At 39.2% G+C, this 27,292-nt stretch overlaps 1 protein-coding gene across 3 annotated transcripts in view; it reads right to left on the minus strand.

The window, feature by feature from the left end:
- The window catches only part of Fam83b (family with sequence similarity 83, member B), a 79,656-nt gene that overhangs the window by 36,005 nt on the left and 16,359 nt on the right, over positions 1 to 27,292 (minus strand). For all 3 annotated transcript variants that reach the window (NM_001045518.2, XM_006510953.3, XM_006510952.4), the window contains exon 2: positions 21,876 to 22,379. In NM_001045518.2, the coding sequence (NP_001038983.1) occupies positions 21,876 to 22,319 (444 nt within the window). In that variant the 5' untranslated portion in view covers positions 22,320 to 22,379. The remainder of the gene's footprint in view (positions 1 to 21,875; positions 22,380 to 27,292) is intronic.

The raw sequence follows: 27,292 nt of genomic DNA on the forward strand, positions 1-27,292 counted from the left end.
TAGATGAAATATGCTACAAGAGTGAGAACGGCAAAGGAGCAGAAAGCAATGGAGAAAAGTAAAGAAGAGGAAGAAAAAAACGTGTTTTTTTTTTTTTCTGTTTTTCTTGCTGATCCTTCTTTCCGTCTTTCTTTTTCTTCTCTCTCCCTTTTCCCTCTCCCTCTCTCTCCCTCTCCCTCTCCATCTTCCTTTTCCTTTCCCCATCTCTTCCTTCCTTTCTTTTTTTTCTGAGACAGGATCCTGTTCTGCAGCAGGGCTGTATTTAGACTACTCATAGCAATTCTTCTGCATCAGGCTCTAGACTGCAGGGATCACAACCAGCCTCAATCAAAATACATTTTTGATTAAGATGATTTCACATTGGTTAAGATAACATATATTACACTACTGGAAATAATAAAATAAAGACTAGCCCTCCCATAGAGGATTGATGAGGAACAATACATATAGCTATTTTAAAAAATGAATAGTAGTGTAAAACCTCAACAGCAAATGACTGCATAGCAAGTTGTCATGTTTCCCAGTTATCCTTTTAGAAATTGGTATGAAACATACAGAGTCACATGAACCCTCAGAGGTAAGGCTCAGGGAATACCGAGAAAAGGAGAAGACTGTAAGAGCAGGACCTGGTCACCTGGAGCAAGATAGGTTTATCTAGAAATGACAGGGAGGGAGCTACACTCATAAAACAGCAACATTATGGTCACCTAAACATGACCAGTACAATGACAACATCAGTTAATGTGCCAATGTGGCTGGGCCTCGTGAAAGAGATCAATCCTGATGAAAAAGAGGTTAAGTTTTCTCCAGGGAAAAGTTACCTGATGGGTTTTCTAATCCTATGTGATCGGTGCTAAACACTTGTATAGATGAGCATCTATCTATCTATCCATCTATCTATCTATCTATCTGTCTGTCTGTCTGTCTGTCTGTCTGTATAGATGTACGGGGTTTAGATATAGACAATAGTAGGAGAAGAAATTATGAGTTCGACAAGAAGTAGGAAGGCACAGGAGGAGCTGGCATCATGAAAGGTTAAAGTTATGCAAATAGAGTAAGAATTTCTCAAAACATTAAATTTAAATTAGCAAAGAAAGGAATCTGTCACCTTCCAGAAAGAAAAGGAGAAGCTGCAAAGAATTGTTAGAATTACTCTAATGAAAACAGAGTTGAAGAGTGACATGGCACCTGGGCAATCTGTAGTGATGTCCTCAGATGAGAAACATCTCATGAGTAAATCTCACAACATTGATCCTGATGCTAAGATCGGAAACAAAATACTGAGGTACAGGTTATATATTTAGGCCCTCAAATCTAACAGCTTTTCTAGGGGTTAAAATAAAAGCTACTTCTGAAAGTGATTCAGGTACATTAATAAAAGATTCAAGGTTTTATCCGTAAATAGATTTGGGGATGGGAAGAGAATCAGCAGGGATAAAGTAAGGCTTAAAGGAAAGAAATGTAATCTTTAAGTTATCTACTACTCATAAAACAATATCCATGTCATTGAATATCCATCTTTCGAAGTACAAAAATAGCTGTAATACTTCTCTATATACCTAGTTAATAAAAACCATCTGTACTCAATATGCAACTGCCTTCCAGGCCATGCCAAGGAAGGGCTTAGAATCTCTGTGGCGCACTTCCAGTTAGCAACTGTTTTTGTTTTCCTTTCTGTTCCAGTTTTGCAGCAATGAGTAAAGAAAGCAAGGCTGTTTTCAAGAAAAAAAAAAAAAAACATATTCCTTTCCATACCATTTCTGAATCCCACAGTGCTGAGTAACTACAGCCTCTTAAGAATGCTTCATTCTGTCAACATTTGAGTGATTAGACATATTTACATATTAGGAAATTCTTTAACGTTGTAGGGAATAAGATTGAAATCTATTTGCCATATCATAAGCTTTTGTAAAAGAGGATAACTGTGCAGAGAGACAGACTTGGAAACATGACTACCGTTAAAATATTTCCTATCTTCAGACTGAGGGTCTTTTCAAAGTATTCAAGAGTCCTAGCTGGGCTGGGTAGATGCCCTGTTCTTTTCCATATGTGAAGAATAGCTGAGGTTGCCATTCAGTCAGTAAAACTTTCCAGGGTCAAAGAACTGTCATGCTCTATTGAAAAAAAAATGTAAATTTTGACCTATGATTGCCTTTTATTGTCTAAATACACAACTATAGTTGCATCCAATATTAAGCATACCATGGCAGCAAGTATGTATTAGCTGCACACATTCTTGCTATGGTTCTTGAAGTTCAGCACTCACATACTTCAGCCTTTCTTACTGGCAGCACAGGGAAGGAAATGCCTGCCACATCTATCAGTGTAGGCATTACTCAATTTCCCATTGAAGGAAATAGTCAGAGGATCTCATAGTTGGCTGTGAACTATGGAGTCTTAAGAGTCTATTAAGTCTCACTAAGGCAAGCAATAGCAACTGGATGTTCATGCATGTGTGCATGTGCATGCATACATGTGCATATGCTGTGCTTTGTGTGTGTGTTTGTGTGTGTGTGTGTGTGTGTGTGTGTGCGCGCGCGGGTTGTCACTGACGTACTGGAAGCTGTAGCAGGGCTTTTAAACTCATTCGTCACCAAGAATTAACAGCAAAGATAGAATATTCAACACTGAAATTATGTGATAAGTATTCCATTTTTAACATAAAAATTTTATACTTGATAAATATAAAATAAAATATAAACTAATGACTGTCCTTCAATACTTCTCTTTCTCTGTCTCTGTCTCTCTGTCTCTCTTTTTCTTTTGCTCTCTTTCTCTCTGAAGTCCTTAAGAAGAGCACAGTCCTATCAAGCAAAGCTCACATTACAACTGGTCTTCCTGCTGGGACCAAAGAGATGAAGCAGTTTTACAGAGATCCCCAGAGACTCCGCTGTACTGGTATGGGGTCAGATGAAGCCCCCTTTCTTCCTGCATCACTTCTTTCCACTCAAAGGCATCAGCCTAAAAGCAGACTGGTTCTTTGCTCTTGTTTTCATGCATCCTTTTAAAGGATGAATTATTCATTTTTCAGTATGCATATATGTGCATGCCTGCGTGAGTTTATGTTTATCATGTGCATGCAGGTGCCCAAAGATCCTCTGGAGCTGGATTTACAGGTGGTTGTGAGAAACTTGATCTGGGGGAGGTGGAGCCCAAACCTTGGCACTGTGAGAAAGAAACAAATGCTGTTAATCATTGAGCCATCTCACTTGCTCACATGTGTGCTTTTTGTATAAAGATAAGTGAAGGAAAGTCCCATTGATAAGCTTAGATGTACTATAACAGTGATATATATTCACGTCTTCAGATATATTGTAAAATGCTGCTCCTCTCTGTGGTAAAGGTCTTAGATGATTGGTTGCCTAGTTAGAAGTTCTACAACTATTGGAGACCTGGAAGGTTACAGGTCCACAGCTAGTGAGCAACAAATACTTTGTTGTGCTGTATTTAGCTCACTGAATAGTCATTTGTTGTCTTGCTTTAGTGTTTGACATAACATTCTCACTATTATTGGCTAAAATCCTTTTTGGACTGTCCTTCATCCAAAGGTTAAAATTATCATCAACTAATACCTGAGGTCTCTATCATAGCTATTCTGCATTGCTATAATTTGCCTATCTTTTAAATACTTTGGTTTATGTCTCTTTGTTCTATTACTGTACAAAGCTGACAAAACTGTAATGCCACTGGAACACTGCATTTGGGGCAACCAGAATCGTTTTTTCCTGGGTTATGACCTCTCATATTTGACTTCAGAGTTAACTATCTTGTGCTCCCTTTCCAATTAGAACTGTGCCAATGAAATTATAAATGTAGTTACTGTGTACATACCTAATTTGAATTTTTGGCACCAGGCAGTTTACTGGCTCTGTCCACCATGAAGGGACACAGAAAGAAGATGGCTAGCAACAAGCCTTGGCTGGCATTTACTTCCGATGTTAGATTGTATGGATAATGTGAGAGTCTGTCCCCTATCCTTGTTCAATCCTGCTGCTTGCTTGGAGGGCATCTGAACAGACCGCCCCCCTGAACTCTTGTCTCATATGATACTGGCTCTCAGCTACCCCTTCACTCAAACACTTCCTTACTGAAGTTCAGTGGCAAGAGACCCTTGGTTTGAAGTCTGAGCCCCACAGTGAATTCTCTTGGGAGCCCTCTAAGAGGCTACTTGATGTCTTGTTCATGGTCAGGGAGAGGGCAGACACTGGCAATTTTAAAAGCTTTGAGCATGATCCTGCTGTGTAGCTACAATGGGACTCACAGCGGTTTCCAAATTTCATGAAAATCTTGTTTAAACACTGGCCAGCTGGTAAAAATCACAGCACTCAAGAGGGAGAAGCATAAGAAGTTCAAGGCCATTGTAGGCTACATAGTAAGTACAGGGCCAGCCTAGGCTACAAGTTTCTGGGTGGTGTCAGTTCTGCTGGCTGGGGACAATACTTTGGATTAACGTCATTCGATTCTCAAGAATTTGAGATACAGAACGGTGATGCCAGCCTTGGTGATCCACCACAGGGTTTTAGAATTTGAAGGTGTGTGATAGTCAAAGAATGCATTTCTCAGGAGTCTTGTGTGCTGCTGGTAGTACTGGATGAGGACACACACTTGATAATGTTTAACAAGTCCTTGTACTTTGTGCTTGAATGTCATGAAGCTCAAAACATGACAACTACCTCAAGCACTTCTTGGCAGCACGTGCTTATCAAAATCACCTGAGAGTTTCTGGGCTGTAGAAGAAATCAAACAAGCCAAGAGCTACAGTTCTCATAGATAAAAGAATAGCATCTGTATTCGGTTCCTTTCCTTAGTGTGGCTACATTAAATAAATCACCCCTCTATGATTTTCACTATACTAGTCTTTTTAATTGATATACTGAGGCAGTGACTGAACTTACTTTTTTAGGGGTACTAGGTCCAGATCTTACACTAACAACTTCAGCGATAAGAACAGTGAACACAGAACCAATTAGATATATGTGAGTGATAGAATTAATTACTCTTGAGAAAATTTCGCATGAGGTTATGGAAAGATAAAGGGGAGAGAAAGACATTGAACAAATGACTTCATGGTTAGTAATTTGAATGTGTGGTTAGATGATAATAACATTACCTTACTGAGAAAACAAATCTAATCTCTAGTTAGGAAGTAGAGGTTTGTAGCTCAGTTGAAGATGTATTAAGTTTAGGATCTTTGGGACATTCCAGTGTGAATGTATAGAAGCTTCCAGACATGAACAGAGATTGTGGACAGTGCTTTATTCTTTCTGGCCAGTAAGAATTCTCAGTACATGCTAAATGGCTACAAAGACCAGCTTGTTCCAGTTCTGACTCACCTAAAGGACAAGGAGTGGCCAGAGGTATTTTGCAGATAATCAGAGGTAGTGATAACTCCCTAGGGTTGAAGTTGTCCCTAGACTGTCCTAGGACTCACAGAGAATCCCAGTTTGGGTTAGAGAAACTGGAAAGAGAAGGATGCAAGAAAGCAGTAATGGGGCCAGGATCAAGGATGTCAGATGTTCTTATCCAAGGGGAACAAGGATAAAGCTATGGTAGCTATAAATATATATTTAAGTATATATACATTTAAATTAGCTAAACTGTGTAAAGTAAAGGGAATAATATATTATCAGGCATTATAAGAAATATTAACTTAAGCAGAGGAGGAAAAATAGACATGTGTTATTTATAACCAAACAAAAACAACTATCACAATCTTTGAAATTCCTGATAATGCAGGCTAAAATTATGTAATGATAATTCATGTCTCCTTTTTTTTGTGTGTCTTCTCTTTGACCCCAATGCATTTTTAATTAATTATTTTTTTGCTTTTATTAATAACATTGCTGGTTACAAAGTAATTCTGGAGCTGTGCCTGTCTACTTCATGCTTGTATGATCTTTGACTGTTTCTTCTAGACATTTTTGAGTTGCTTCCATTTCTTTTTCAATGGTATAGTATCCTATTATTCTAGGGGTGGGGAGAACCAAATACTGAGAGTAGCTAAGCAATCCCATGCTATAAATCTGTCAAATCAAAGGTTAAACACTCTAACCGAAAGATAAACACACAATTAGGTGTTTACATTGCTTTGTCTTCCCTTAGATACCAGAAGAAGTTTTCAGACTTTCTCTAAAATTCTGAGAAACTCTTTTAAGTTCTCTGTCCCTACTCTCTGTTTCTAGAGAAGAAAACAACATATATATGGATGGTAGAAATTTTAATCTCATTTTAATGGCTTCCCTGCTTGTATACCCAGGACATACAGCCACAGAAACAAAGATGTTCACTATCAGCAGGAAGATTATAACTATATGTAACTAATCATGATATCCAAGGTTATACCCCATCTGGGAATTTACTATTCTGATAGTATGTGTGTGGGTATAAATATACATCATATTGTATGTCTGTTTTTCCCCTATGAAGTTAAGCCATGGCAATACTAGTATAATAGAAAATTAGTCAAGAAGTGTCCCAACTCTGCTGAAAATTAGTGACTTGCCTAAAAGGTCTCAGATAAAAGACCCTAGAAGATGCAGCAGTGGTCACAACAGCAAAACAAAGGATCCCAATAAAGAACACTACAGTGGCTTTCAGGTAAATATAGTCAGGATTGTGTCAATGTTGTTCGCACTCTTTTGATTCCTATTATTTTATTTTGACCTCTAAAACCTGGAAATGCTATGATGCCCACTTATGTTTAATCAGCAAATTGACTCATATTAAACCAGTTCCAAGGAATTTGACAGACATGTGTAATCTCAAACCTAGTGAATTTTCCTGACAGCAATAAAAATGGGACTTCAAATATCAAAATATTTTTTCCATTTTCATTCTGTCAGTTTTGACGGAAAATATTTGTAAAAGTGTCGTGTTCTACTTCTTCTAGAAACTACTACACAGAAGTCATGTAAATGAACTTCAAAGAATGACAACTGTAAGTTGATCAATATGGGCCTTCCTCAGTCACACACACACACACACACACACACACACACACACACACACACACACCAGAAGTGTTTAACATGACCATTGGGTGATTATTTTCAGAATGAGTAGCTGTTCAAAGGAACAAGTGTGCTTGATCACACATTACTTATACAGATTACAGTAGAATACAAACTGACACAGCCAGCCAAGCATATGAAGACGCATACATAGACATAAATGCATGAGTCTCAAGAAAGAAGAGGGAGAATAATGGGACCTTTCTAATAGTGGAAGGAACTTCAAATATCATGGGAGTATTGCTCGATGGTCCCCAGTTCACAACTGCTCCAGCTTAATTAATTTCATTCCCCACTAGGCCGAAGAGTAATAATTGATACAATATTTCTTTATAATATTCTTTCTCATTAATGAAGTGTTGGATGTTGTCTTCATCAGGGTTTTCATTGCTGTGATAAAAGGCCATGGCCAAAAAGCAACTTGGGGAGAAAAGGGTTTATTTGGCTTACACTTCCATATCACTGTTCATCTCTGAAGGAAGTCAGGTTAGGAACTCAAACAGGGCAGGGACCTAGAGGTAGGAGTTGATGCAGAGGCCATGGAGGAGTGCTGCTTACTGACTTGCTCCTCATGACTTGCTCAACCTGCTTTCTTATAGACTACCAGCCCATGGTGGCACCACCCACAATCTAAGGCTCTCTCCTCTTAGATGAACTTAGCATGTTTTCAGTTGACATAAAACTGCCCAGCACAGATGACATTTGTGTTTCCTCATGTCCTTGCTCTGTCACAGTCTATACAATGAAGCACATTTCACGCAAGCTTACCCAGAATCGGAGTTTCAATCATGCGTATGAGCAAGAGGTTCTTTTTAAAAGGTACAATAACAAGTTTGCATCTGCTCATTTCTAATAACTTTTGGCCAAGCAAATAATTTTTTTTACTTTAATCCTGATTTATAGGAACGTGCTACTCTTTCCTGAGCCATTTATTAAATAAAAACACCTAAGGAACAGGCTTCATATTCTGCTCCATCAAAATAAACCACAAAAGTATTAAGCTAAACACCAGATGGTTCAGGACAAACCCCTGTAGAGTTCTATTTCTTAGGTTCTTAATTAAAATCATTTCAAGTGAATCCTCTCAAAGATGACACCTGAACAGAGTAGATTATAGTTTTACATCTAGCATGGCATGTGTGGGCATATCCTTCTTGGCAGACACCAGACACATATGTTACAATTGTACGAAGTTGATTTTCTTCTCCTAATTTACCTGTGGGGCTGTCACGCTACATAAATCAACAGATGGTCACAGTCCACAACGTCAGGGCTACACTTACAAATTCATGGCACTTTTATTCCTATGTCAGATATTGAAAGGTTGAGAAAGCCGCATAAGTCAGTTCAGACCATGCCACATAGAACATTTACATGGCTCAAGTTGATATTTAGCTGAAGTCATACTGTTGAATACAAGTCCTGAAAGAATCTCCACTATTTTAAACCTGAAGTCTTTAGAGATGACTATAAATGACGAAGTGAGACAGAACACACTGTACTGAGTGGAATACCACAGGAGGGATGTGCTTTCTGTGTCTTTAAGTTTAACTGAGAATCTGGCTCTACATAGCACATACATTAAGCGACTAATAATACTATAACATATCCATATATAGTCTATACCTGTGAGAATGATCTATATGGCACTTAAGTGTGATATGATGGTAAACCTTTCTAGCATTAAGTACTTATATATAACCAAAAATTTCCTCATCTCTTAAAATTCTATTATTTTCATGGTTTACTAGGTAGCTTCCAGTTGTAAAGTTATTGTATTAATATAGCATATTATGAAGTATATTAAAATTACTACAGTATGAATAGACTATGATTGTAATAAAAACAAGAAATTAAAGCCAAGAATTCTCAGTTTTCTCACTTCACCAGGAAAGACAAGACTTCTTGGAACACATACCTTATTTGCTATCTTTTGTTGTACAACAAATTATCCTTAAACTTAAAACATTAGCATCTTTATCTCATGGCTCAAGTGGATAAGAACTCTAAGGGCATGCATGGCTGGTAGGCGCTCACTCAGAGTCTCTTCTGGCTCTGAAGTCATCTGAAGCTGGTGGGAAGGAAAACTTGTTCCAAGGTGATTCTCATAGCAGCTGGTAGGTGATCTTGGCTCCTCATTCCTTGGAACACTCTGTGAGCTGCTAAGCGACACCATGAGGTAGCTGCTGGATCCCTCCAGATTGCAATGCAAGAGTGAACTGGATCAAAATGCCTTTTACTTTAGGCTTCCCTTAGTAATGCCCTGCTCTATTTACAGGAAAGAAGTCTCCAAGCCTGACCAACACAAAAGGGGACAAGCGGGGCCCCACCTTTCAACCATTGCTGAAGGTATTTCACTGATGAGTGCTATCCTTGGGCCCAGTTTCTGCAATGTTTCATTGTTAGGACTCTTGATTTATTGACACCACTCTAAAACCTTAAACTCTGTAGACATATGCATTAATGTGACACCAAGCCCTGGGAAACCTGTGGCTTTGAGCTCTGGGAATTATGCCTCTGTATAACTAAACAGAGTATGTATTATATAACTAAATCCTAAACCTCTTCTGACTATATCAAAATTAGTCTATGTACTAGCTAGTTTTGTGTCAACTTGACACAGCTGGAGTTATCACAGAGAAAGGAGCTTCAGTTGAGGAAATGCCTCCATGAGATCCAACTGTAAGGCATTTTCTCAATTAGTGATCAAGGGGGAAAGGCCCCTTGTGGGTGGGACCATCTCAGGGCTGGTAGTCTTGGTTCTATAAGAAAGCAGGCTGAGCAAGCCAGGTGAGGCAAGCCAGTAAAGAACATCCCTCCATGGCCTCTGCATCAGCTCCTGCTTCCTGACCTGCTTGAGTTCCAGTCCTGACTTCCTTGGTGATGAACAGCAGTATGGAAGTGTAAGCTGAATAAACCCTTTCCTCCCCAACTTGCTTCTTGGTCATGATGTTTGTGCAGGAATAGAAACCCTGACTAAAACAGGCTATTTTACAAAACTGTAGGAAGGCAGCAGGCAAGCACTATTTGATTCTGGGAATGAGTTGCAGAGTTTTAAAAACCCGAGTGTTAGCAGCTGAAATGAATACTTAAAAGTGTCACTGGACAGAGGGGATTGAGCTTGCTCTTAGTGGACAGGTTTTTAATTTTACTGTGATAAGTGAATAGAAAAAAAATTAATCTATATGTAGTTCAAAAGGTTAACACAGCACTTTTCATACATATTTCCCCAAAGTAAAATATATTGTAAAATAACTATACTGAATATGATGTCGTAAGATTCTTATATTTTGTTTCACTTTAGGATATAAATTTTGATTTTCACACTTTTTAAAAATTATAGGATTATGTATGTTTTTACAATCATGTTTAATATAAGCAGATTAAATGTGAAATTTATACATATGTTAGGAAACTGCACTACTAAATTTTATACGGTTGTTTAACTTTTATAGTGTTATTTGAAAATATATTTTAGCCTTTAATACAGAAGCAGGGGGCTGAAGAGACGGTTCGGTGGTTATGTGAACTTACTGCCCTTAAACTCCTGGTTTGGTTTGGTTGATTCCAGTTCCATGGGACCCAGCACCCTCTTCTGACCTCCACAGTCTTCTGCACAAAAGTGATGCATATACAGACACCCACACACACACATACATGCTCAATCAACGAACAAATGCATATAAATCTCTAGATTCTGAAGTACACAAACTCTGAAGTTTCTCAGAATTAAACATTTGCAGTGTTTCAAGGACTTGGCTCTCTAAGATTCTAAAAGCAAGGAACAGAAATTCAAGCACCCCTTTTAAACAGTGACATTTTTAACTGCAGGAGCACATCAAAGTTAGTTTAGATTCACAGAGTTTCATTAAGACAACCTTGGAAATAATGTTTCCTGATGTACCCTACATTAAGAAAAATGTTAGAAAAGTATGCAGCTGTTCTCCTTTGATTCCAGTACTTAGAAGGCAGAGGCAGGGGGATTCCCTGTGAGTCAGAAGCTAGTTTGGTTTACATAGTAAGCTCCAGACCAGCAAGGGATATATAGCAAGACCCTAACTTAAATGAAAAGAAAGAAAGACAGACAGACAGACACAAATAGAAGAAGAAAAGGGCAAAATGCAGAATGGCTCCCATTTATACAAATGTTAAAATATTCAGCATGGGTATATAATGAATGTAAATTTCATTGTTCAGATGAACAATATTCATAGTTTAGTACTAAGATAAATTCAACCAATTGTCTGGTGAATTTTTTCTAGTGATATTTTACTTTTGTATTTTAAACCCATGAATAACATCTAAGACAGAAATGTTTTTCTTAAATTCTCATGTGGTTCAGACTACAGTGGTCTTTATCAGCCATCTTATAGTAAACTGATCTGTGCAGAAAAGCAACTTTTAAAATAAATAAAATTGGCAGCCAGGGCTTGTGGGACCAAGATCCAGACAAGGGCAGATTCTGCCCGTTTCACCTCCCATTTGCTAGCTCACAGTGAAAAAACACTGGGGTCTAACAGTAACTGTAGTCAAGAGACATCTATCAATCTCAGAGGATAAACAAAATCTCAGTTCAGAATTACCAAAGTAAAGAAAGCTAAGGAGTCCTGACCACAGAGAAGATCCACTTGAAGTCAGTGCCTAGGAAACTAGGGTTTGCACCAAATCCCATGCAGGCAGAGAACAAGTGGGAAATCTGCAGAGAAAGCAAAAGCCCTGAAAGAGCTTTAGATAATCAGTAGGAAGTTAAAAGACAGAGTTCCAGTTTTCCTAAGGAAAAGGAGACCCTGGCAAACATTTAGACTCTTTTGTTTTGTATTGTTTTAGAGACAGGGTTTCTCTGTATATAACTGGCTTTCCTAGAACTGGCTCTGTAGCCTAGGCTAGCTTTGAACTCACAGAGATCTAGCTGCCTTCCAAATGATGGAATTAAAGATGTGTGCCACCACCATCCAGCTAAACACTTAGACTTTTAGTGAGAGTCCAGAAGGATTGCATCCACATGGTATAAAGTGAAAAAGGATATAGACAGCCAACATCTGATGACATCATCAAACCCAGTTCTTACCCACACAGGGTGATCTGTATTAACTGCCAAGCCCTCTCTAAATCCTTAAATCCCTCATGTCTTCCATCCTTCACTCCCAAAGGCATTACAGATTTTCTGGCATGTGAGAAATCTCAGCCAAATCCCCCCCCCCCAAAAAAAAAACCAAAAAACAAAAAAATGAAGACCTTAAAAATACACACAGATGAAAGATATGAAGAGCAAGCAACCAGTGGCACAATTAGTGAGCTGTAAACTATAGTCTGCCAGTAGATCACACAATCAGATTATGCCAAGGAACCACCCTGAAAAGGTCTATACCATAGCCAGTGAAAAGTCCAAAGGACAGGGCTGAAAAGAGCGTTTACTTTTTGCAAAGGATCTGCATTTGGTTCCTAGCACCCACAGACTGGCTCGCGCCCACAGACTGGCTCGCGCCCACAGACTGGCTCGCGCCCACAGACTGGCTCACAGCTATGCAGGTGGTGCGCATATATACATGTCAGCAAAACACTCACACACATGGAATCAAATGAATCTAAAAATAATAATAAGTGAAAATTGCAAAGTAAAAAGATCTAGAAGTCTGAGTTTACTAGTGGGGCTCAGTGATTAAGGGTTCCTTTTCCGACACACAAAGGCTTACACAACGCACGGTGATGCAGAAGAACTGGGAGCCTGGCTACCATGAGTGCTATGGTCACTGGTCAGCTGGTTAACTTGGACTTTTGGACTCTCTGCCTGTGTGTAAGACAGAAGCATCATGTTTGCCTTCGCTATCCACTGTGCGAGCGTTTCTGAGAGCTGAAATATGACTCCTGTGATGCGGATGTGTTCCATTATGGATTTTTCAGTAGTGAATATCGGATTGATATTTAGACAAATGGCAATGCTTTTGCCTTTCGCATTTATTTGCTTGTTTAAGATATCCCCCCACACACACCGCCCCCCACACTCCAAACCCAAGAGGCAAAAATCAAAATGATTATTAGTAGGAAATCAGTAAGGCTTAAAGGAAGGTTCTTCTGCATTGTGAAAGGAGATAAGGAAGCTGCATTCTCTGCTTTCTAACTTCAAGGGGCCAGTGATTATTTAGCAGCAAACATTTATGCACAGTTAGGAGACTTTCCTCATTCTTAAAGGAATCCCGCCTTGAGACTCTCATCTCAGGCCTGTCCTTGGGTTGGCGATGCTGGTGAGTGAGAGACTAGTGGAAGGAGGAGCAGTGAGGACGAAGTAGTTCCTTCTCAGTAATGCTGTTCTCAATTGCCACTGTTGCCCTATAATAAAAAGCAGCAGCCTTCTAAGCAGCCTTATTACCAGCAATTTTAAAATCTCCACACAACAGGGAACCTCTTATCGCTTGCACCCAGGATGCTCCGTCCTATTACGCCATCACATCACTGTGCAGAAGTTGTACTATGTTATTATGTTTTATTATGGAACATCAAAAGGAAAACATGGCAGAGGTGAAGGTTTTACATTATTAACAATATGTACATATATATAGTACTTAATAAATTAACACTGTTTTTAGATCCACACAAAGCATTAAGATACAACCATACACATAAGCACACACTTGCAGGCCCCCAATACTTCACTTTTGCTTATTTTTCTCAGGCTAGCAGTGTTTGTTATCTCAACCCAGAAAGTGACTTTCTTATCACATTTGCTATTAACTTTTTCATGAGGGATGTAAGTATTCTGAAAATAACTAAAAAGTGAATCGTAAATATGTACATTAATAGAATAACAAGCTCGCCAATATCTATTTTCCTGGCATTTTATTACATCAATTATGTATTGTAATTTTCTTTCTTGGACCAATTTTTGAATGGTTTTCCTTTTTTTTTTTTTTTTTTTTTTTTTTAATATGTGAGATAAAGGCCTTACTGTATAGCTCTGGACAGCCTGGAACTCAGTATGTACACTAAGCAGTTTCTGAGTTCCTGACATGATTTTGGCCTTAGCCTCCTGAGTAGTAGCATTAAAGATGATTACAATCACACATAGCTATATCATAGTTTCTCTACTTTGGATTTTCAGAAAAATGTCAGCTCCAGGCCTGATGCTGAAAGCTCAGGCATTTCTAGATCATTCAGAGTGACAACTTAAAAGACTGCAGTCACTGATATGGAAGGTATACACTGAGTGATGAAGCTGAGAATCAGTCCTGTGGCACACATGAACATGGCACATTCCTCATCCCAGAGAGGCTCCCTTGCACAGCAATGTCACGCTAGTTCGTTGAGAAGACTGCAGGCAAAGTAAAGCAATGCTCCTGTCAAGAAACTCAACAAGTTGCTGTTGTTGTTGGTTTTGGCAATAGTGTCTAGTCCTGTAGCCTTTGCTGCTCTGGAACTCACAATAGAGATAGGGCTAATATTTGGCCTCTATTTACCATTACAGGTATGTTCTACCACCACACCCAGTCTGAAAGTTAACCTTTGATAAAAGGCCTCAGTGACTACAAAGGTCTTTAGCTTATCCAATCTATAGTGTTCTAAATGAAGAGTGCCTAGAACCAGAGTATGTTATCTCTTCTTTGTCCACATTCTTTCATTCCCTGGTAGAATGTCACCTGTTCCTTCCTCTTTGTTTGTCCTACCTACCTACCTACCTACCTACCTACCTACCTACCTATCTAACTATCTATCTATCCATCATCATCATGAAATTGAGTAACTTAGTAAGGCTTCTGAATCTGTTCCTATAAAAAGTAGTAGTAGTGATGGCACACACCTTTAATTTCAGCCCTTGGGTGTTGGAGGCAGGTGGATCTCCAAGTTGGAGGCTAGCCTGGTCTACAGAGCAAGTTCCAAAGACATCCAGAGCAACACAGAGAAACCTTGTCTTGAAAACCCCAAATGTAAATAAACAAGTGAAATGTAGTTGTTACTAAGGTTTGTGAAAACTCGGTTCTTTGATGACACTATTTTATAATGACAATTACTGCTTACCATTCCAAAGAACTACCATAGATATACCATCAGAACTAATATCACACAAATCAATAGGTAACTAAGACTCTGGCTTTATTTGAAGACTATGGCAGAAAAAAAATATGAGCAAATATAAATAATCGCCAAACATATATATTCAAAATGTTGTTTCCATAAAGCATAAAGCAGCTCCACTGTTGTTAGCCCAACAGTGTCAACATAGTAACAAAGGAAGGCCAGTTTGCAGATGTGGAGCTATGCAGATGTTCTACCACTAAACTGTATATCTCCAACCCAAAAGCAATTAAGTAATTGTTAGGCAAAGGACTAATTTGGATAGGCCTTGATCATATACTCCATTGCCTTTTAAACTGTATCCTAAGTAACAATATAAGTAACACTATAAGCTAAGAGTGTGAATTTTGGCATGTAGCTCTGTCATAGATCCACCCCAAAACTAGAGCTACAGAATTTTTCCATATAAGGACCATGGGTCCATCATGAATATGAATTTCAGAGAATTATATTAAGAGCAGTTATTTTTCATCTAGAACCTTAGATATGCTTGTGAAGACCTCGTAAAGAAGGTTTCCTGCTTTACCACTCTGAGTTCAGTTCATTTCAGATTCAGAGAAATCTTTTTTTTTTTCTTTCTCCAAACCCTCAGAGTTTTCCAGCAAGGGAAATATCTCTACACATATGATGAGTATAAAAAATGATCTCCACACTTTATTCAACTCTTCTTATGTTGAATCAATACGTTGCCAGTTCAAACCTCTTAGTGTTACCATTTGTGAGCCATTGTGTTGCTCTATGACCAATGTGGTGAACATAATCTTCAAACACACCAGCAATAGTCCTATCTCAAATGATCCCAGATGACGATTCAAGCAAAATGTTGTCTTACTAAACACCGAGGCTGGCTAACCGTGTTCTCATTTTGAAAGGGCAAATGCCAAATCGCTGATGTGAAAGCCTAAGCTGGTGACTTCTGGCAGAGTTCCAGTTTGGAACAATGCAATGAGAGTTGAAGGGAGAGGACAGCTTGGCACCACATGAGAGTCTAAATACACAGAAAGCGTCATGTCAGGAGATAGCATGCACAAGCATCCCCTTGTGGTCGTCTCCACGTCACAAAAACAAGACAAAAAAAAAAAAGGCAACAAAAACAAACAAACAACAAAATTAGAAAATAAAACAAAACAAAAAAACCTAAGAAGAAACATTTGCAATATCAAATAAAAACAAAAGAAAGCTGACCTGGGATTTAAGGCGACACCGAAATGCTAAGCCTGTACCCCATCCCACGATGAGTTTTTTTTTTTTCCAAAAATGTATTATTTAAATTAGAGCCATTAAAAGCTGATGGCAGCCGGGCACAGTGGCGTACGCCTTTAATCCCAGCACTCGGGAGGCAGAGGCAGGCAGATTTCTGAGTTCGAGGCCAGCCTGGTCTACAAAGTGAGTTCCAGGACAGCCAGGGCTACACAGAGAAACCCTGTCTCGAAGCAAAACAAAACAAAACAAAACAAAACAAAACAAAACAAAACAAAAAATGCTGATGGCAACCTTTGCCCGTCTATCTATACAGTCAGTCTATGAATCACAAAACTACTGCATGGCAAGTCTCAAAGGTCTCCAAGTGGAAACTCCCTTAAGTAACTACAGTAGCATCCTATCAGGGTTAGTGGTTGGGAAGGAAGCAAGAGGAGGAATGACTAGTAACAGGACAGGCCACCTTATCTTGCAGTAAAGCACCAGGGGATTAGCAATAAAAGGAGTTTCCCATGTAGACAAATCAGTAGTCCAATATAAAAACTCATGGTTTTTGAATGTTAGAAAGTGACACCCCCCCGCCCTCCCCGCCCCCCCCCCCCCCCCGCAAACTGTGGTAGCTCTCAAGGGCTGTCTGTGCATACCACAAAACCACATGCCCAGCATAGTCAGCACTATTTTAACAGTCTCCGCTTCCTCTTCCCCTACCTCCCCTCCCTTCTTGTCCTCCCTTCCTTCTTTAATCTCCTTCACTCTCTCTATATCCCTCTCTTTCCTTCTCAGCTTCTTCCTGTCTCTTCCCCCTCCCCTCCTCTTTTTCCTTCACACATATTCTCAAACATGAGCGTGAACTACCATAGAATATTATCTCATCCAAGGAAAAGATACTCAAGTGCATGCCACTGAACAGTGATGTCATTAAATCTGATGAAGCAAAATATCCTTCCAGGAAAAGACTAATTTTGAGTCAAATTCAACGGAAGAATTCACACTGAGAGTCAGAGCAGAGATGAGATAGAGAGGAAATTCTTTACAAAGGCTGAGATCATTAGGAGAGAGATGATTCTAATGTAATGACAGTGCTGACGAATACTTAAGTATCTCTTAGCTAGACAGACATGTTTGCATGGTGATGCATCGGGGAGTGACTCTGTGGCACAATGACGCTGGCTCATTCACATCAGACAGTAACTCTGCCAAGAGAATGATACATTGTATAAAGTGTGAGCTGCTGAGAACTGTAGGAGGTTTAGAAAGGAGTACTGGACCAAAGGAAAGGAAAAAGGCACCAAAAGGATTTTGCTTCATATCCTTTATAAAATAACTGAAGATACTGATTTAGCACTAATTTTACACAACCAGCTGATTCCCAGGATGAGTACCCATCATCTGCTCACCTTCCCTTTGGCATTCATGGGGCCCACTGATGGGCAATATTCTTCTGTATTACTAACAACCAAGGAGACTAAACAAACATTCCCAGGAACAGTGACTATTCAGGGTGGAGCTGGTACCTGAATGTCAGCGGTGTGCTGCCACAGAAATGACTCCACCCTAATTCAAACTATATACTTCTGCTCATGAGTCTTTCTGATTCCATATTCTGAGGAGTAAGATTTCCATCTCACAAAATAAGCTGTACTGTGTGAGCATGAGGATTCAGGAGAAAGCGGGGATGCAAACAGAATTCTGGACACACACAGATCCAATACGATCAGATGTAACAGCTCCCTGAATATGTACCAAAGGATAGCTAAGAAATGGATAACATTTTAAAGTAATCAGTAGGAGTGTCTCATAAGAGGAGTTCACAGTAATTAGCATACATGCATATGTAATCTTGGGAACACCTCTTGAGATGTTAATAATTGCCTGGGAAAAGTCATGCTAGACGCTATCAGAGCAAATGAAGTCAGTCCAAATGCCAACCGCTCAGAACAACATAGAAAGGCACTTAGGAAGCTGAAATACATTACTTTAGAGAACATATATGACAGTAGCTACAGTTGGCCTTTCCAAACTGAAAATTCAGAAGAGAACAAAATAAGCAAATACATACAATAACATGGAGGGATTATAAAACATCTGTGGAGTAACTGGCAAAAATGTTATGCATAAAAATGTTAATGCCTAGATAATGCTATAAAATAATATTCTAGTTAGAAAAACAACTTGATTCCTAGACTGTATAACAAGCTAGGATGAAAACTAAGGATCTTTCTGAGATCAATGATTCATAAGTAGATGGTGTATGCTCTGTGAATGTGAGACCCTGGCTTTAATCCCAAGTACAAAACAATTGTAAAAGTAAAATAAATATAAAAGATATGTGTGAATATCACAGACACACACAGACACACACACATTTATTTTGATTAAAGACAGATAAGATACAGTGCAAGTGACATCCCTTTGTCCAAGAATAGGAAGGTGAGCTTGATGTCCAATAAGGACCTCAGCTGTCTGGACACAGCAGCAGGCAGGACTTACACTCTTTTCCTGAATGTAAGAGTTTTGCATAACAAGGCCCTTACTTTCCTAACTGCCTTAGCTTATTTGCTAGCAGGGTACTAAACATAGATTTAACTTATTTTGGGACCACATTCTGGCTCTCTTGTCCCTTGTCCTGGCCTTATTTATTTAGCATTGTATTTCCATAAAATTTTACAAGGCTGATTACAAGAAGACTCTCCTGAGAACCTCTGAAGCAAGAAATTTGTTTCTACTCACAAAAAAAAAGAAAGAAAAAAATCTACCTTATTTAAGAATTTTATGATAAACGGTCATCCCAATGCAGTGTTATGACAATATACTGAGTTACTAATATAGAAAATGAATGTTCTGAAAACAATCTAAAACATAGAGTTTGTCACTGATTAGCCAACTTCTGTGGATGTAAAGGATAAGAACAGGACCTGATTTTCTGTTGGACAGAGGGCAGGCATGAAGACTACAAATCATATTTAAAAAACCCATGTGGCAGCTTCTATAGTGTTTTCTTTCTCATTGTACAGTTGGCCTTTTGAGACATTATCACACTAGAGATCCCAGGCTGATTTCAACCTAACAATACCCCTGCCTCAGAGGGCAGGCATGAAGATTACAAATCATATTTAAAAACCAATGTGGCAGCTTCTATAGTGTTTTCTTTCTCATTGTACAGTTGGCCTTTTGAGACATTATCACACTAGAGATCCCAGGCTGATTTCAACCTAACAATACCCCTGCCTCAGTATCTGGAATTTGGGAGTTACGAGTGTGTGATGCTGTAACTGACTGATATTTGCTCCTACTCTGAACCTTTTCGCAGGACCTTGGTCAGGTATAGGGTTAAACATGAATTTGAAAAAAAAAAATGAGATTAAAGAAAAAAATTCCCTGGAGTCACATTTGAAGGGACATTTAAAATCCTTGAGATTCAGTATCCCTTATGAATGTGGTCAACTAGACCTTGATAGTCACTGCATCGGAAGAGAGATAAGAATATTTGATCTCCCAAAACACCAAACATTGTCTTCTGTGACTTATACTCAACTGCAGTGCATGCAATTTATAAGATCAAATAATTCTCCTTAACTCAGCATGTATATAACATGATAGATATTTTTCAATGTTATGTCATTTTTGAGTGTATGGACAAGAAGCAGAATATGACCTTGTTTTATAGTATAGACTTCTGGTTCCTCTGGAAGTCCTAATTCAAGTGGAATTTCCAGATAGAGATATTACTTCAGAGGCTCATTAAGCATACATTAGGAAGAGTAATATATTAAAAGGTCATAAACTAATTTTCTATGATGGGGGACTAGCTAAAAAGAATTATGCTACTACCTGCCTTATGTTTGTGGTTCCTCATAGCTTGGGGGAGGCAGATTGATATGTATATACTCTGATACAGTCACCAGTTTTCTGTGAATAATGTGGCTTACGACACATTCTCATCTGATTTATAAAATGTAACCACATCATTTGTTCCCAGCACAAAAGAAAGGATTGTTTTTAAAATATAGCACTTCAGAAAATTTGACTGGCAGTTTAATTCATTCATTAAAAGCTTGGCCCACTCTTATGCCCTCATTTGAAAGCTGACGTTTTATTAATGTTTAGTAAATAAAACAGATAATCACCTTTGTCAATATAAAGTTGCTAAAGGAATCAGCCCCCTAAAAGTGAGGTTATCTGAATTCAAAGGGGGGGAGGCTGCCTTACTCACACAAAGCCTGCATCTAGCACTAGCTTAAGAAAATGGTGTCTTCCTTGTGCGACTTTTATGTCTTTAGCTATCTGTCTTGCAATCTGTAATGTCACTAAGCACTCTGTGGCCCTTATATTTTTCACACTTCATAAAACTATATCTTTCACGTGCTTTGGTGTCATGTTGACATGGAAAGTATATGAGGACACACTTACATGTTTCTGTCCTAAATTTCTCTATTATACAGGATGGACCCAATAAATAAAATTTATATTTTTGTCCATTTTTTTTCTTTTTTTTAAACTTTGAGGTAGTGTTTTCCTAACTCTTTCTGGCCCAGAATTCACTGTATAGACAAGGATGGCCCTGAAGATAGCCTCAAGATCCTGCTGACTCTTGTCTCTTGAGGACAGAAATTATAGGCATGTACCACTACGCCCAGACTGGTCCAGATATTTTAAGCTTGAAAAATGTTGCCACAGTCTTGAAAACATCTTCCATGGTGATCATCTTATTTTAAAACACACAAACAAACAAAAACAAAACAAAAAAGATAAAAGACACAAGAAACTTGGAATAATTTTCATTGATTCAAAGGACATTTCTGCAGTCTTATCTGAAGTCTAAAATAAGTTTTATAAAATTATAAGGCAATATAAGTACCTGATAAAGAGTACAAGGCCCCAAAATGCTAAGTTCTTCAGGAGTTCGCTAGAAAAACTAGTCATATGTTGATTTTATATTATTAATACATAATTCAGAAAAAAAGCTAAGTAGAACTCTAGTTTATATAATAATATCATGAACCATTCTGAGAGCAAGAATATGTTGTTTAGTTCTATAGCAAACAACGATATATATCAAAAAAATCATCTAATTCCAGTCCACGTACCTTTGTCTCCAAGAGTAGAAAGTTTCTTGGGACCATTATGAAAGAAGGAAATTTCTCATAATACATCCTTCAGTGGAGACCTACTGTTACTGTCTCAGACACATAAGATATGGTAGGGGCTAAAGAGACAGCTGAATAGTTAAGAACACTTGGATGCTTTTCCACAGGAGCCAAGTTCAGTTCCTAGTACCATGCTGAGAAGTTCACAGCAGCCTGTAACTCTAGTTCCAGGGAATCTGACACCTTCTTTCATTTCCAGGAGCAACTGCATATATGTGTACATGTGTGTGCACTCACAAACACACACACACACACTCATGCACGCATGCATGCAAATCTTTTAAGAATTGAAAAGTGTGAGCTTCCTATGTGTGTCTATAAATATATTTTCTGAAAATAACAGGCATGATCCACATGCTGAGATTTTTACCTTAGGAACTGTGTCCATCATATACCACACTGCACTTGTCCACATTTCATATTTTTCATTTCAGTATTGATATACTATTACCTTTCTCGCTTCTTTGATCATCTTCCGAATAGTTTCCTTTATTGTAAGCAGATGTGCCCTTGGTGGGTGAAAGAGGAGGTCTATGTGGGTACTCCCTAAGAGTCCGGGCATCACGTATGGCCAGCCTAGATCAAGATTTGGAGCCTCCACATCAGACTGCATGGGCCAGTAAGTCCCTGAAGACGAGCCGTCATCACAGGAACTATCAGAACCATGTTCTGTATTTTGTGCAATCTTCTGGACATTTTTCAAAATATAATTAATCTCTTCCTCTGCCAGAAAGTCTGAAACTCGCTCCTTGATGAGAAACTCTTGGTAGGCTTCTAACCCATGTTCAATTAGAGTATCAACTGCCACGCGATACCACTCCTTGTAGTGCGGCTCGACATAGTTGTCAGATCGGCACTCATCATTTAGTGATGAAAGCATTGATGAAGCCTCCATGTTGCTGGTGTTGGATGAGGGGAACTTTCAAATGTTCATCTGGGCAGAGGCAAGAGGTACCTGAGTGCGGGATAAGAAAATGAAGGTCAGTTACAACTCTGCGCGCTGATATCTATGATATATGCCATGTATCACTTTGACAGCATTCGCATTAACTACCGTTTAAAGGGCTAGAGAAGCGAAATGACACATGTCATATCCTAAATGCCATCAATAGAGCTGCAGTTCAATATCCATCACAGCCAGTTAAATAGATTTCCCTTACAAGCTCAAGGCATCCAAAGTTAGAGAGCCTCATGTGACATAATGAACTTGACCTCTCCAGGGATACGGGACAGCTACTCAACTTAAACCTGAGAACAAAGTGTGCTTGATGAGGCACGAATTCCTCCAAGCCACTTCTCCTCTGATCTTAAAGTAGTACTGCAGAAGAATTAGGGCCTGGCTACCCATAAATACAAATAAGCTAATATGCTGGATGAAATATAAAAAGCATAAAACATGTCTTCTGAGAATTTACCATTTAGTGGAAGTGGATAAAAAGACAAGCATTACCCTAAACAAAGGCATAAGCCATGCATTACAAAGAGCCAAAGGAGTAAGTATTCATGCTCATTAATTAATCATGTCATATTCACTGGTTTAAGAATAAAACGAAGTAGAGATCCGTCCATAGTAAGTGAGCTTCGGGCAGCCCTGAGTAGGACGCCTGCTTCCGCTGAAGCTAGGACTATGAGAAAGAATCTGATCCTGCAGCAGAAGATACTTTCATTCCAGACAAGGCTAAAAACTCAGGCAAAAGAACACACCAGAAATGAAGAGAGTATTCAGGATTCAGAGAAGAAAGCGCTGGTATGTGGGAAAACAGGTTTCTTTGGGGAGGAAAAGACTGAGCAGAGCAGATAAGATTGAGCCTGGTGTGGAGATCAGGAGACTTCTTCAATCCAGCCAAAGGAATGTTAAAAATAGTCCTGCTATAGCTGGAGGCTCCCCATCTGAATCCTGGTTCCCTCCTTCACTGAAAAAGATGTAGGGCTTCATCTCAGCCAGAGTGGGGGTTTCTGGGCTATTTGAATAAGTCCTGACCCCCATCTTGAGGCTCACAACGCAGCTGCATCCTGGGTTACAAGAACTACAAAGCTGATTTGGCCAGTGCAGCTTTGTCAGCGGTTCTGACCTACTTTAACATTCTGGACTTAACTGATCTTTTTCAGTCTTCCTCCCACTCCAATTCAAATTCAATCTGTGAGGGGGCAAGGCTGGAAACCATTACCATTCCTCACAACACTCGTGCAAGATTCACTCTGCCAAACACACAGATAAGTTGTGAGGGGACAGACAATAGAGTCTGCTGATGAGCAGAGATCAGAAGATCCATCATCTACAGAGGCTTTCACTGTGAAGGGAGGGGAAAGGAGAGAGAGAGAGAGACAGAGAGAGAGAGACACAGAGAGAGAAAGACAGAGAGAGAGAGAGACAGAGAGAGAGACAGAGAGACAGAGACAGAGAGACAGAGAGAGAGACAGAGAGACAGAGACAGAGAGAGAGACAGAGAGAGAGAGACAGGAGAGAGGGAGGGAGGGAGGAACAGAGACAGAGAGCGACAGAAAGAGACAGAGACAAAGAGACAGGCACAAAGAGAGATAGAGACAGAGAGAGACAAAGAGTCGAGACAAAAAGACAGACAGAGACAAGGAGACAAGAGAGGGACAGAGATGCTTCACTTTGTCATTTTACTAGTGCTGATCTTGTTCCCAAACCTGGGTTCAGAATTGTTCAGAGAAACTGTCTTGAAAGTGTACAGGTTATCACACTATGGATTAAACAACAACAACAAACAGTGTTTATGTAGGTCTATATTTCCAGAACTCAAGCAGAGACAGCAGGAAGATCATGAATCTAAAGCCAAATGAGGCAGCACAGTAAGACCTTGTCTCAAAGCAACTGCTGGAGAGCCAGCTCAGAAGTATGTGCAAGGTCCTGGTACAACCATCAGCCTTCAGCTTTAGGGCAGAGGTGAGGAATAAAAACAAGACATTCTTTTTTCTGCTTCCTAGAGACCCTTTGGCTTGAGTAATGGCTTAACTTAAGGCTAGCACACAGGAATTATCCCTAGGTTCTTGCTTTGTGACACAGCATCTAAGCCCTATAGAAGAGAGTCTCCTGCTTCAGATGCTATTATGTTGGGTCACTATGCAGATATTCCTTCTATTTGGGTATAACTAAAAACCACCTCAGCCCAACTATCAGAATGAGGACTATAGCGTGGAGATATAAAGTATGTTTCTTTTATAACTTAATTAAAATTGGCTTGACCTATGGCCACAGTCCAGGAACACATAGCACATGTTAACACATTTCTCAATTATGGTAGGTATCTGCTTTTTTTTCCTGGTTATGTTTCATTCAGATTCACTATTTAACAGAGACTTGTACCAGGGAACAATATATAGAAGAGTTTTTAAATGCAACCACTTGTGGGAAGAGATGCTACTGGCATCTAGTCGGAAGAGAGATCAAGGATCCCTCTATGCATCCTACGATTGGTACTCACAGTAAGGAACTACAGGGTACAGAAGGCAATGCAGTGAAGTTGGAAAGTGATCACATTGCTCTCTTCATAGATGCTCTGTGGTTTGAATATGGTTCCCCTCCAAGTTTCAAGTGTTCAAGGTTGGACCCCAATATGACTCATGAAAGGTGTGAGGGCCTTTAAGAGACGAGCCTGTCAGTAGTGATTAGGTCACAGGAACACTATCAAGAGTAGACTTTGTCACACCAGGTCTGTGGTGGGGCATGTCTTTTATCCCAGCACTCTGGAGGTAGAGGCAGTAGAATCTCTTGAGTTTGAGGTCAGCCTGGTCTACAGAGTGAATTACAGGAGGGCTAGAGTTAAAGAAAGGCCCTGTCTCAAAAAAAAAAAAAAAAAAAAAACAAATAAAAAAACAAATAATCCAAACAAAACAGAGAGCAGACTTTCTCTAGAGACTGACTTGATAATAAGGGAGAAGGGAGGGAGATAAAGTTAGATCCCAACCAACTGAATTCTTTACCATGAGAATGGGTTGCTGTAAGGCAGGCCAACCCTCCTTTTCACAACTGCTCCTTCCACACCCTCCCTTCCCCTTTCACCATTTCCCTCAGAGCTGACAAGGCTTGAGGCCCAAATGGGCATCCAAGCTCTTGGTCTAGAAACGTGAGGGGGACATACATCTTCATGAATTACTCTAGTTCAGATATTCTGTGAGAGCAATGAAAAGATGAACAAGACATGCTACTAACTCCTAAGCTTTTTCACTATTCAATAACATTCTTTCTGGCAAGTAACACTTACCAAAGAAAGTTTATTTTCACGTGCCGCAATAAATGAATGTTTAAGCTATGGTTTCCTAAGGCTTGCTGAGTTTCAGTCTTCATTGGATAACCCCTCCATGCAGAAAGAAGTGTCTGGTGGCAGAATGAGATGTCCCATCTATCTATCTATCTATCTATCTATCTATCTATCTATCTATCTATCTATCTATTTATCTATCTATCTATCACTTAATTGTAAAAAGTGGTAGGTAACTACTTCATCATTAAAAAAAATCTAGATTTGAGATTCCATTTTACTTTACTCTTAAAATTTAACTTTTGAGTCTCTATAATACATGATGATCGGTAGGTGTTACCCATTTGGAAGCTAAACTGCATAAAGCTCTTTAAACATATCACTTATTTCTGGTTTTTATTATGCAGATGAAAATTTTGCAATTGTGCAAACTTAACTGCTGGACCATGTAGACACTGAGAGGCCACAGAGGTTAAAAGGACAGACGGTGATCATGAGGACAATATGATGTCCCATGAAAGGCTAGTCATAAAAACTTCAATATAAACTGATCTGGAAAGTGAAATATGAGGGATTAATTTAATAGTCAATGTGAAATGCCATGTGAGAGGTCATTGTGAAAAAGTACAAAGGCCTCCTGTAATGAGTTTGGATATTACCACAAGACTTAGGACAATACTATGTTCTCGATCCTTGTTTGGGACTAGCTACACTCAGATAGGCTCTAATGGTTCTGCTTTATTACAGAGCTATTTACAAGGGAAGGGAAAAGCTCCAAGTTTTAACAGGGAATAACAAAGTACTATCACTTTGCAAGTGCATATTGAGATAAAAGAGCATCTATGCTTAGTTACAGACTTAGGATTCCAGTCTTAAGAGTTTCCCTGAACACTCAGAAAGGCTTATTAGAGTAACAAAATTAATTAGGTGTAGCTCTAAACATAAACCTAAAGAGGACTTTATTAATAATAATTTAAACATGTATTCTTTTAACATGGAAAGAATGAGTTAGGGAAAAACATAAAAGTCTCAGTGCGACATAAAATCTGAACTGACTTCTGGGATTCACTGCTAGCGAGGCAATCCATTCTAGGGAAACATAGCTTAAAGCCCACGCATCATAAAATATAAATACTCTAGATATAAAATTTGAGATGTCATTTATGGCAAGCACACACATTTCAAATGTAAACTTTGGTAGTACAAAAACTATAAAATAAGTGAGAGGTAGATTTCACAGGTGGTTCTAGAAAACCCGCTCAGCCACCATCAGGGTTGTCTTCTTCCTGGGGTACGTGGGTAGCAACACAGAGATCCACAGCTGTGTACAGAGAGTAAGAGACCTTGAAACACCCAGTCCTAAAATGGATTTCTCCATCCAATCCAACCCCTCAGGGTCCAGGGAACTTTGCAGAAGAGGGGGAAGGAAGAAAGATTTCTAGAGTCAGAGGGGATGGGAGACAGACACCAGACACAAATGGGTTGACACACATAGGAACTCACAGAGACTATGACAGGGCATACAGGGCCTGCACATGCTCAAGACAGATAGGTCACAATGCTGAGAGCGGGAGGTGGCCATTATCATCCATCCCTAAGCAAGATGCTATCTCCAACTGAGCACTGCCTGGAAAAAGAAAAC

This window comes from Mus musculus, chromosome 9, assembly GCF_000001635.26.
Source record: "Mus musculus strain C57BL/6J chromosome 9, GRCm38.p6 C57BL/6J".
In the NCBI taxonomy this organism is placed as follows: Eukaryota; Metazoa; Chordata; class Mammalia; order Rodentia; family Muridae; genus Mus; species Mus musculus.